Below are 11,406 nucleotides of genomic sequence, written 5' to 3' on the forward strand. Positions count from 1 at the left end.
TAGTGAATCATATCAAATTTTTTTTCTCAATAACACAGGACAACATAGTGAACCATAACATAAAAAAAATTCTTCTCAATAACACAGGACAACACAATGCATCATATCAGAAAATTCTTTTCTTCTTAATAACACAGGACAATATAGTAAATCATAACAAAATTTTGTTTTCTTCTTAATAACACAGGATAGTAAATCATAATATAATTGTTTTTCTTAATAAAACAGGACAACATAGTGAATCATAACAGAATTTTTTTTTTTCTCAATAACGCAGGATAGCATAGTGAATCATATCAAAAAAAAAATCTCAATAACATAGGACAACATAATGAATCATATCAGAAAATTATTTTTTTTCAATAACGCAGGACAACATAGTGAATCATAACAAATTTTTTTTTCTAAATAACACAAGACAACATAGTGAATCATAACACAAAGTTTTTTTCTTAATAACACTAGACAACATAGTGAATCATAACACAAATTTTTTTCTTCTTAATAACACAGGACAACATAGTTATCAAAAAAAAATTACTCAATAACATTGGACAACATAATGAATCATATTAAAAAATTCTTTTTTTTCAATAACACAGGACAACATAGTGAATCATAACAGAATTTTTTTTCTTCTCAATAAAGTAGGACAACATAGTGAATCATAAAAGAAATTTTTTCTTCTCAATAACACAAGACAGTATAGTGAATCATAGCAGATTTTTTTTTTGAATTCAATACATTGGCAGCATAGCACGCATAATAGAATTTTTTTTTCAAAATTAAAACATGAGAAGCATAGTATTCATGATAGATTTTTTTCTGAAATCAATACATGGGCAGCATAACACCCATAACATAAAACAAAATCAAAATTAAAACATGGCCATCATGGCATTCATGATAGAATTTTTTTTCTGAAATCAATACATGGGCAGCATAACACCCATAACAGAATTTTTTTTTTCAAAATTAAAACATGAGCAGCATAGCATTCATAACAGTTTTTTTTTTTATGAAATCAATACTATAAATCGTTGTTGAGCTCGTTGGAGACCCGAAAACACTACAAATCGTTGTATGAAGGCCCGACAATACTACAAATCGCCGTTGAAAGACCGGATAACACTATAAATCACTGTGGGGCTTGTTGGAGACCCGAAAACACTATAAATCATTGTAGGAAGGCTCGACAATACTACAAATCATTGTTGGAAGGCCGAATAATACTATAAATCATTATGGGGCTCGTTGGAGACCCGAAAGCACTATAAATCATTGTAGGAAGACCCGACAATACTAAAAATCGTTGTTGGAAGACTAGACAACACTATAAATCGTTATGGGGATCGTTGAAGACCCGACAACACTAACAATCGTTGTAGAGGAGTCATTAAAAAAATCGTGGGAAAGAAATAGAAAAAAAATAGAAAAATCGTGGGAAGGGGTGTTACGAAAACCTCGAGCAAGAAACAACTGAAGGAAACATGAGCCCCATGATTAAACAAAATGCTTTATTGCTCTTTTTCGATAGTTAAAAGAGGAAAAGAAAATAAAAAAATTATACAAGCCCCCAAAAAATTTGGTCTGGGAGGCGTTCCCCCCCCCCCCTGCTAGGGGCGGCCCCCCCTGGACCCCCGCCCGCTGACTGCGCAGCGGGACCTGCATCGGGGGGGAGCCCCCGGACCCCCCTCCTGTAAGGGCAAAAACTCTAAATCAGGCTTCACAACTTATCAAGTTGAATGATGCTACCCACGCTGGGAGGAGCCCCCAAACCCCCTCTTGTAAGGGCAAAAACTATGAATCAGGCTCCACAACTCATCAAATTAAACGATGCTGCAGTCAGTGTGGGAGGAGCCCCCAAACCCCCCTCCTGTAAGGGCAAAAACTATGAATCAGGCTCCACAACTCATCAAGTTGAATGATGTTATCCATGCTGGGAGGAACCCCCAAACCCTCCTCTTGTAAGTGCAAAAACTCTGAATCAAGCTCCACAACTCATCAAGTTGAATTATGCTACCCACGCTGGGAGGAGCCTCAGACCCCTCTTCTGTAAGGGTAAAAACTCTGAATCAGGATCCATAACTCTTCAAGTTGAATGATGCTACCTACGCTGGGAGGAGCCCCCAGACCCCACATCTGTAAGGGTAAAAACTCTGAATCAGGATCCACAACTCATTTAGTTGAATGATGCTACCCACAGTTGGAGGAGCCCCCAAACCCTCCTCCTATAAGGGTAAAAACTCTGAATCAGGCTCCACAACAGTCAATGTGCAGGTCAGTCGGTGCTTGATGGAGTAATGTAGGATCTTCTGCAGGATGTGCACAGAAGCAGAAAGAGAAGGGAGAGAGAGTGTGAGAGGGTTGATGTTCATGGCCTCCTCCAAAGGAGATTTCTTTCTCGGATAATCTTGCAGTGCAGAGACTGGGTCTTAAATAATCATCTTCGGGGCACTTAAGTCTTTACAACTACTCCTTTTCTAGAATCGTCATTTTTTTTTGCACCAATGGAGGAGAGGGTAATTAAGTCTTTGCAATAACATCAAACTCCAACGCTAATTAATGCTGACAAACATGGGGATACGAGACGCACATGCTTAAATACGTGGTGCTTTTTGGGACCCCCGAGCATGAGATGCCCTGTTAGGGGGGTAACATATAACCTGCTTCGCTCTCTCTCTCCATGAAAATATTAGCATTGACTTTTTTATTTATAATCTTTTGTTCCAAGCATCCATATCTTACAAGAAAGGGTTTATCTCGTTTGCAGGATGAGTATAGCTTCCCTTGCAAATTGTGCAACATATTGGCCCCTGAACATCTATTTGGAAGGAATTGCATGAGCAACCACGACGTTGGACTTCCTTTCATAGATCTGAATGTGAAAACCATTTGGGAATGCCAAACCAGGTGTTCTGATGGTGTCGCCTCCTTTGACAGCCTTCCACCTTGCCATCCACATATTAAAACAACTCATCAAAAACATTGCAGGCCACACTTTAATCAACATCAAAACTTGGTTCAAATTAAATATCGTCCAGGGACCCAAGTCCTTCAAAAATAAAGCTTGAGCTGTTTTCTCAGTGAGAGTTTTCTTTCCTCATCAAGAAAAAACAAACTCCTTAGATTGAGCACTAGCTCCTGTAGAGCTGGAGCTCAAGCTAAACAAGTTGAGATCCAGCTAGCTTGTTTAAGAAACATAAATATGTTTTAAATTCTGGCAACAACAGAATTCAAGCTTGTGGCCTCTTGTTTTTTCCGTTTTCAGGAAGAAACCACAAGATTTGTTGGATTATTGATAGGTGCAATGTTGACCATGCATGCCCGCTCTAGCATTCGCCATATAATTTCTGTGGGTGCCCACATGCCTACAGGGAAAGCTTTCCCTTAATTTTTTGGCTTGCGTATCGGATGAGCTCGGGCTTCAAACTTTTGTCCATCTCAAGACAATTTGAGTTGCCCACTTGCAATGTGTGCAGAGTCCACATGGGCAATTTGCAAGCCAAGAGTTTCAATAATATCACACACACACACACACCAACGGGGGCTCCGCTTGTCTTGTAGGAGCAGCTACTGCACACCACCTTGTGTTGCGAGGTTGCAAGTTCAAATCCCAATGGTATCGTTGTATAACTGGTAGGGGTCTGCCTAACCCTAGATTGCCTTTCAAATATCACACACACACATTGTATTAGCCTGCACAAGCAGAGCTCCACTTGTTTGACTAAGGTAACTTCGTAAGCAGCTCATGGCTTTGGCTTGCCGATCCTGTTTTACAAACATAAAACGGGCTGTTAACGAGCTCAGCCATAAGGGCCATGTCTCGTTTCTCAGCTCTAGTCTCTGTCGATTAGCATTTGTATGGATACAGGTCTCTTGACCATATATGGTGGTGCAGCTGAAGTGCCGGGGGGCACTCAGGCTGATAAACCCTCCACCAGCCCAGCTTGGTCCTGCAGGTAGGGTTGCAAACGGGTCGGATTCGAGAAGAGGCATTTGCAAATTTTGGCTGTTTCGGATCGACTCCCCAATGTATTTTGGGATCCGACATCCTAGCCGTTTGCATCCCTACCTTCAGTGTCCTTACTGCATTTGACAGCCAAGAACCAGATTTACATGATAGCACATGCATATTGCATTATAAGATATCTTTTAGCGATTGTTCTATCTATGTTCTTGGGATCTTTTGGAAAAGAGAAAAGGACAATGTGAAATATTCTTCTAGGAGATGAAAAGTTTTATGAAATTCTAAGATTCCACCAAAGTTTCATGAGTTGATATTTTTTTTTCCTTGCAAGTTGGAAAAGATTAAATATCACAAGACCAGAGAAAGCATTGATTTTATGTCCCCATGTATGTGGATATGTAAGTACCTGTATCCGGTAACCAGACAATGTAGGAAAACTGCCATCTGCAATTTGCTGAAATCTGCCCCCACGCAGAGTCTCATGCCGCCTCCAAAAGCCATAAAATTCTTGGAGCTATTATTCATGTCCAGGCCCTGTTTCGAAACCCCATGTCAATGACAAAGTCTTAGTGAATCAGGAAGACCAACCACTGAACACTGCTCCTACTAAAGGATTGGACTCTAAACTCTTCTTAACTCGAGCTTAGAAGGAAGCCTCCTAATCTGCCTTGTATATTGCATGTTGTAAACTAAGGAGACTCCGGGTGGTTGGTAGGAGCTATCTCTGTGGTGGGACGTTGCAGGTTTAAAACCCCATGGTACGTTGAATAATAACTTGTGGGGGTCTGCCAAACCCCAGCTTTCGTTTAAAAAAAACTAAGGAGACTTTGATGGCACTCAACTTTCCATTTTTATGTAGGGCGGACACACCCTATATATCAAACAGGGAAGGAAAAAACTCTCGGTTTTTTGCATTGTGGGAGGTTTTTCTTCCTATTTTTTTAGGAGAAATCCTCTAGATCAAGTTATCACTTATGGCTGCAGTCAAACACGCCCTAAAAGTAGGGGTGTCAACCGATCAGGTTGTAGAACCAGACATGGACCAGATTTTTGGGTATGGTATCTGGTTCAGACCTAGGTCTAATCAGGTCCACTATAAGAAAAATCATACCTGGACTCGATAAGAACTACATGAATCAAACCGGGACCATATCCCCTAAAACCATATTTTTTTTCATTTTTACATTGAAAAATTGTGGGTCTTAATCGAAACTCAGTTCGAGTCTGGGTCTGGTATAAAATTTCACAAACTATACCAGGGTTCATATATTAATCGGACCTTTGGGTCCGAACCCAAGTCTTAATCGGGTCTTCTTATTTATCACCATACCTGAACCCTATAGTGTTTGGTTCCGGTCATGGGTAAACCAGGCCTGTTGACACCCCTACCTAAAAGTATAAAGTTTACAAAAATGCTTATTTTTTGTCTTATTTACAAAAACATCCTAACTTTTGACATATTACAAAAACACGCCTAACTTTTGGTAATTATTTTGTTAACTTCCAATTGTAATATCTAAAAAGTCAAGCGCCTATTTATCAATAGGCCAACAGTAAGGCTCGCTTTCATAAATTTTTTAAAAATAAATGATCAAAGCGGGATGGTTTGAACAATTCGAGCTTACCTCCCAGCGGGATGGTTTGAAGGAAAGCGGGTCAGGATATGTCTCAGGATCCAAATGTACTGGAGGAGGACAGGCCACAACACCCCACCCTGCTGGAATCGTACACCCTGGAACAAAACCATAGGTAAGGACAGCTAGTTTTTGTTTTTTATTTATTCATATATTTATTTATTTATTTATTTATTTTTAATGTTTTGAATGAAACAGTCAATTTGTTATTGTTTTTATATGAAACAGGAATAATACCAACACCCAATTGACTGTCATTTTATTATTGTTATTTTTGAGTTCTGCCGGTTGTTATGGAAATATACCCATTTGTATGAACCATAGTCACAGATATCGGCAATATTTTCAAAATATCACGTCCTTGTATTTTCGGCAAACAATATTATAGGTAAAATATCATAATATTTTGATAATATCACCAATTTGATAATATCTTGATATTATCAATTATTGTTATTGTTTTTACTTATTTTCTACATCTGAAATATGTTTTTCTTCTTTATTGTATATTTTTTATTATATGTATTTTATTATTCTTGTTATTTTTATATATTTTTTTTATGCCCTGAAATTTTTTCAAGGTTTATCACCAAACCTATAATATCGCAAGAAATAGCCTCGCAGTGATATAGCCGATACCGGTATTTGTGACTATGGTATGAACTAATAAAATAAATCTATAACAAAACTATGGAGTGGAATTTACCGCGGAAAAGACAGTAGGCACACATGTTTTCTTCTTTCATTGGATTTAAATCTAAATTAAGATCCTTCAGTTAAGATGTCTCAACTCTAGGCATTTTAATCATTAGGTGGATTACCTTTTACATGGATATCCTGTAATGACTTTCTGAAAATGGCAGGAACGATGTTTGCCAGCCTGATCATCTCATTGATTACCTGCGTAAGTTACAAAGACCAGGCAACATATTGATCTGAACTTTTCTGAGGACACATTTCTTCAAATAACATCATTTGTAAAGATTAGAAAAGAAAAGGAAAGCCTGAGTTTTCTAGATATAATAAGCTGTCAGTGAAACCAACCTGAGCTGTGTAAGTCATGGATCTGTACTCCTTCCAGGTAAGTCCCGAGTTCTTGTTTTCCCTGTTTCTTAGAATTTCATCGTGTTCTTCCTGATACATTGCCCATCAAGCGAAAAATGTACATAAGAGACTTTCTTATAAGCATACTTCTTTAAGGGCAGGTTTGCTGCTAAATTGCTAACTACAATTCTCATGAAAAACTTTCATTACTTCCAAAATGAGGGGGATATTTGCATTCATTCAGTATTTTGCAAAATGGGCAGACAGCGAAACTCTCTAACTCTCAAATCATTGGCTTCCCTTCTTATGAATCTTTAAAGTACTGGCGGAAAACTGTCGAAAAGAAAAGTAGACATGTTATGATGTCACTGACCGTCAGTTTTTCCACAACTTCGTTGTGCTCTGTCAGTAGTTTCATGCCAAGAGTAAGCACCAAGGAGGTCGTCTCAAAGCTAGCAAAGAGCAACAAAAACATCAAATCGAGAGCAATGGCTTCTGTTATTACTGGCCTTTCCTTCTTCATTTCCGCCACAACAAGATCAAAGAAGTCTCCATGGCTTCTTCTTGGCTCTGCAAGTCTCTCATGCAGCATATTCTTCAACAATTTCATCACACTCTTCCTTCCCTAAAAGACAAAAAATAAATAAAAACAAGAAAAATAATACTCAGAAATATATATAAAAATCTGTCATTGCTCATATTTCACAATATAAAGACCAAAACAATAAAATTAAAAACAAAACAAAAAAAATAGCAAGATACCTGTAAGCATTTATAGTATGCAGTGCCAGGAATATTAAGTGGGAAAGAAATCAAGCCATCAATAAAAGCAGCAAAGTTCTTCCTGAGGTCCTTTGAAGCCTCTGATGGGTCACAACTTATCAGCTTCTTAGCAGTTAGATCAAATATCATCTGCAAACAAGCAAAATACTCAACAATGTGATTAGTTGATTTTCTTCCAAAATCAAAGCAAAGGGAAATTCTAGGGGACTTCTTACACTTGCTGTTGCATCTTTAAGCTCTATGCTGGGCAGTGCAGACCATGACTCTAGACTTCTGTGAGCAACCTGTTCTATTTCAGGAAGCAGCTTTTCCTTGAGGTTCTCAGTGCCAAAGAGATTCAAAACCAAGTTCTTGAGGTACTTGTACATAAAACCATGGAGAGCGCCCACATTCTGTCTACCAAAAATCTCTGTGAATGTCTCTGGATACCAACTCTGAAATAGTTTGCCTTCTTGCTGGAAGATAAAATAGTTGAACTCTGCATCTGTTGAGACGACTATAGGCCTACCCACCAAGCTGGTTTTGAATATGGATCCATACCTGCATCCAATATTTTCATGTCAGCCTTAAAAATCAACAACAAGCGCAGTAATAACGATGGTGATTCAGGAGGGAAAGAGGCAAGAAATTTTGTGATTTGAGTACCTTTGAACTCTTTCTTTAACAAACGGGGAGACACCTGAAGTAAAATTTGAGGCAAAGAAATGGTGGGTTTCTCCCAACAGGGGAAACCCCATTGAACCAGGTGGCAGTTTTCCATTGCACTTTGGGTTCCTCCATCTGTACATCCAGTGAATTACCCACATGAAGAATAGGGTCCATATGCAGGGTCCAATAGGCCACATACTTGTACTCTTTGGAATTTCTGAAGTACCAAAACACGAGAGAGAGAGAGAGGAGCCTTTGATCCTTAATCGAGGGTGCTTTACAATGACTTATATAGACGATTGGGCTTCCCTACAGTTGATAGTCGTTGCATTTATTAAATGACAAAACTACCCCTCATAGTTTTATTTGTGAGGGTAGTGCTTCAGTCATGCCGTCCTACAGTTGGAAGGGAATTCAGTTTGCTTGCAGGGGAGGAATGGTTGAGATAAGAATAAAATACAGGTCAACGGAGGGTTATAAAATGGGATGAGGTTTAACATGAATAAGCATAAAGAAGATAAAAAGACTTACTTGTGCATTCCTTCAATCGTCAGCCAACTCGCTGGCGTCCAAATCGTTAAGAGAATTTGTTTACAAAGTTTGCCGACTTGATCAGTGATCTTCCTGCAGGAGAACCATTTATACAGCTCTCTCTCTCTCTCTCTCTCTCTCTCTATATATATATATATATATATATATATATATATATATATGTTGGGATGTGTGGCCATTATCTGCACATCTCGGCATATCCACGAACAAGGGCCCGTTCGTGGATATGCTTGAGCAGTTATCAAAACCAATTTCAAATAAACCTTTATAAAACCATTTTTATTTTTTGCTCGTTTCAACAATCTCGCTGAGCTTATCTGCAAAGCTGAGCCAAAGGGAAACCGAGAGATGCAAGTTATAAAATAGGGACATGCTCAGCAGTCGGGTGTGTGAACAACATAACAGAAAATCTCTCGAAGCAAGCCTTAAAACCCTAACCTTTTTTTTCTTTCTCTCTTGCTCAAACTACTCTCGTTTCTTCTATTGTTGTTGCGTGCCTCTGTTGCGCCAACCATCAGTGGTATCAGAGCAGGTTGAGATCCTTGGAGTTTGTTGCATCCTTATTCTTCTTCTGCCTATCGAAACCTGCAAGTAAAGCATGACAGGTTAGTCGGGCTTTAAGAAGCCCTCTGTTTTTTTTGTGTGTGTGACTGCGAATCCACAGAGACATGATATTTTCTTTAATGCATTTCTGCTTATGGGATTAAAAGATCAGAGATCTTTCTCTGATCTGTGTTGCATCTAATGTCTGAAAGCATGCAGTAAACATTTCCTTGTGTTCTATGCTAGTTCTATATATCTTAAGAAAACCATACCTGTGATGAATTTTTTTTCTTTCATCTGTAGCAACCGAATACGAATCTAAATAAAAAAATAAAACCTATTCTTTGTTTGTCTATTGTCGTTCCTTTTTTTCGATGACCGCTGCTACTTTATCAGTGGCCTCAGCCTGTGACCAGCTTTTTCTGTTCTCTCTCTCTCTCTCTTTGTCTGAAATTGTAACCGATAGGGAAGATATCCATCGGTGTTCCTGAAAAGGCAAACAAAACAAACAATATACCGGAAAACTCATCTGAGAAAACCCCAAAAAAGGAAAACACTAAAAGTCGGTTGTCTGGCTACCAGTTTGGTTTGGGTCTCTTCCCACAGATAGATCTGAGCCGGGTGCACCAACCTAAACACTCGGCAGAGCTTCCCGTCAGAATCTCTGGCCGGAAACTCGAAAGAGGAGTTCAGCTTCTCCGGCGATCTTTCGAGCGAAGAGAGAAAAAGTTGACTGAAAAATAAAATTTTCAGTCGACTTTAGGGTATTTATACTCTGTGGTGCAAAAATACATTAATGCCCCTCTGTTTTGCGGGTTATTCAAAAAACCACTTATAATATTTAAAATTTTAACTCTCATACTTTTTTTTTAAAATTTGCTAAAAGAGGTTTGCGTGTTTGATTTTACCAAAAATTTCATTATGAAGTCCGAGAATGTTTAAATTTACAGAAACAGGTTTTTTTGTTTTAGTATTAATATTTCTTCATAACTCTGGCTAAAGACCGCTTATTATTTTTTTTGTTGATTCTTATTTTCTCGGCGTAACATTTTATAGGTCAATACTGGTTCGTGGTTTACTATTTTGTTTCTTAAAAAATATATAATAATAATAATAATAAAATAAATAAAATATAATAACAATAAATAAATTGTTATAAATTAAAATATACAAAAGTGTGACAGGATGACTAGCTGTGTGTGTGCTTCTGAACTTGCCAAAACTGATAAGTTAAATGGAACAAATTTTTCAATCTGAAAAAGAAGAATACTTTTAACTCTTACACTTGAGGGTTTGGAATATGTACTAGACAAACAAATAGAAAATCTTTGAGAAACAGGGTCAAAAGAGGAGAAAGAAAAATATGAAAAATATTTAAGAGATGATCTTATAGCTGGAACAATTATTCTAACATATATGGATGATGACCTGATTAAAGTCTTTGAAGACTATAAAACAACTAATGAAATGATAGAAGCAATTGGGTCTAAATATGATACTACATCCGAAGTACATATTCAACTGCTATTAGAACAATACAACTCATATAAAATGAAAGAGTCAGACAATGTAGTAGATCATGTGAACCGTATGTTGGTCATGACAAAAGACTTAGCAATAGCAGGAAACGTGATACCTGATAGGATGCAAATCGCAACAATCTTGAATAGTCTGCCTATATCCTGGAGGATGGTAACCACAACACTTACGCTGAATACTAAAAGTTTAAACCTTAATAAGTTACCTTTCCAACTGGCAATAGAACAAGAACACATAGTCAAGGACAAAAAGTCAGAATGAATGATAGCTCAAGATGTCTCATCCAACAATTAAGTACCCTTTAAAAGGAACATCAATAACTTTAAAGGAAAAGGAAACATGTTTAATAAAGGACAGGAAACCAACTTCAGAAGGCCTTAGAGAAATGAACCTCAAGTAAAGTGCTTCAAATGTGGAAAGATGGGACACATCCAAAGGAACTGTAGAACAAAAACCTTTAACAGGAGCAATGGACAACATAGGAAGCAGAATAACAAAAGAAGACTCGATAATAAAGAAGTTGTTTGTGTGGTGTCTGAATGCCTCTTTGCAAACGAGGAACTCTCAGGATAGTGGGTTGATTCTGGTGCAACCCGATACATAGCCAAGACCACAAATGGATCTGTAAACATGAAAGAACTAGATTCAGGAGAATATAAGGTGTACATGGAAAATAACACCTATTGCGATGTA

General features: G+C 37.9%; 1 protein-coding gene across 1 annotated transcript; it reads right to left on the reverse strand.

Annotated features, from left to right (window-relative positions):
* Positions 1 to 2,824: 2,824 nt before the first annotated feature.
* On the reverse strand, positions 2,825 to 8,276 carry LOC149833044 (cytochrome P450 87A3-like). Its single transcript, XM_090013359.1, has 9 exons — positions 8,077 to 8,276; positions 7,647 to 7,971; positions 7,411 to 7,560; positions 7,022 to 7,273; positions 6,649 to 6,738; positions 6,426 to 6,504; positions 5,596 to 5,702; positions 4,377 to 4,504; positions 2,825 to 2,951 (listed from the first exon to the last, which is right to left on the reverse strand). Exons 1-9 carry the CDS (start codon positions 8,274 to 8,276, stop codon positions 2,825 to 2,827), a joined length of 1,458 nt encoding a protein of 485 aa, XP_089869485.1.
* Between the last annotated feature and the right edge of the window lie 3,130 nt (positions 8,277 to 11,406).

The sequence above is a fragment of the Nuphar pumila genome, chromosome 7 (assembly GCF_984573655.1).
Source record: "Nuphar pumila chromosome 7, dmNupPumi1.hap1.1, whole genome shotgun sequence".
NCBI lineage: Eukaryota > Viridiplantae > Streptophyta > Magnoliopsida > Nymphaeales > Nymphaeaceae > Nuphar > Nuphar pumila.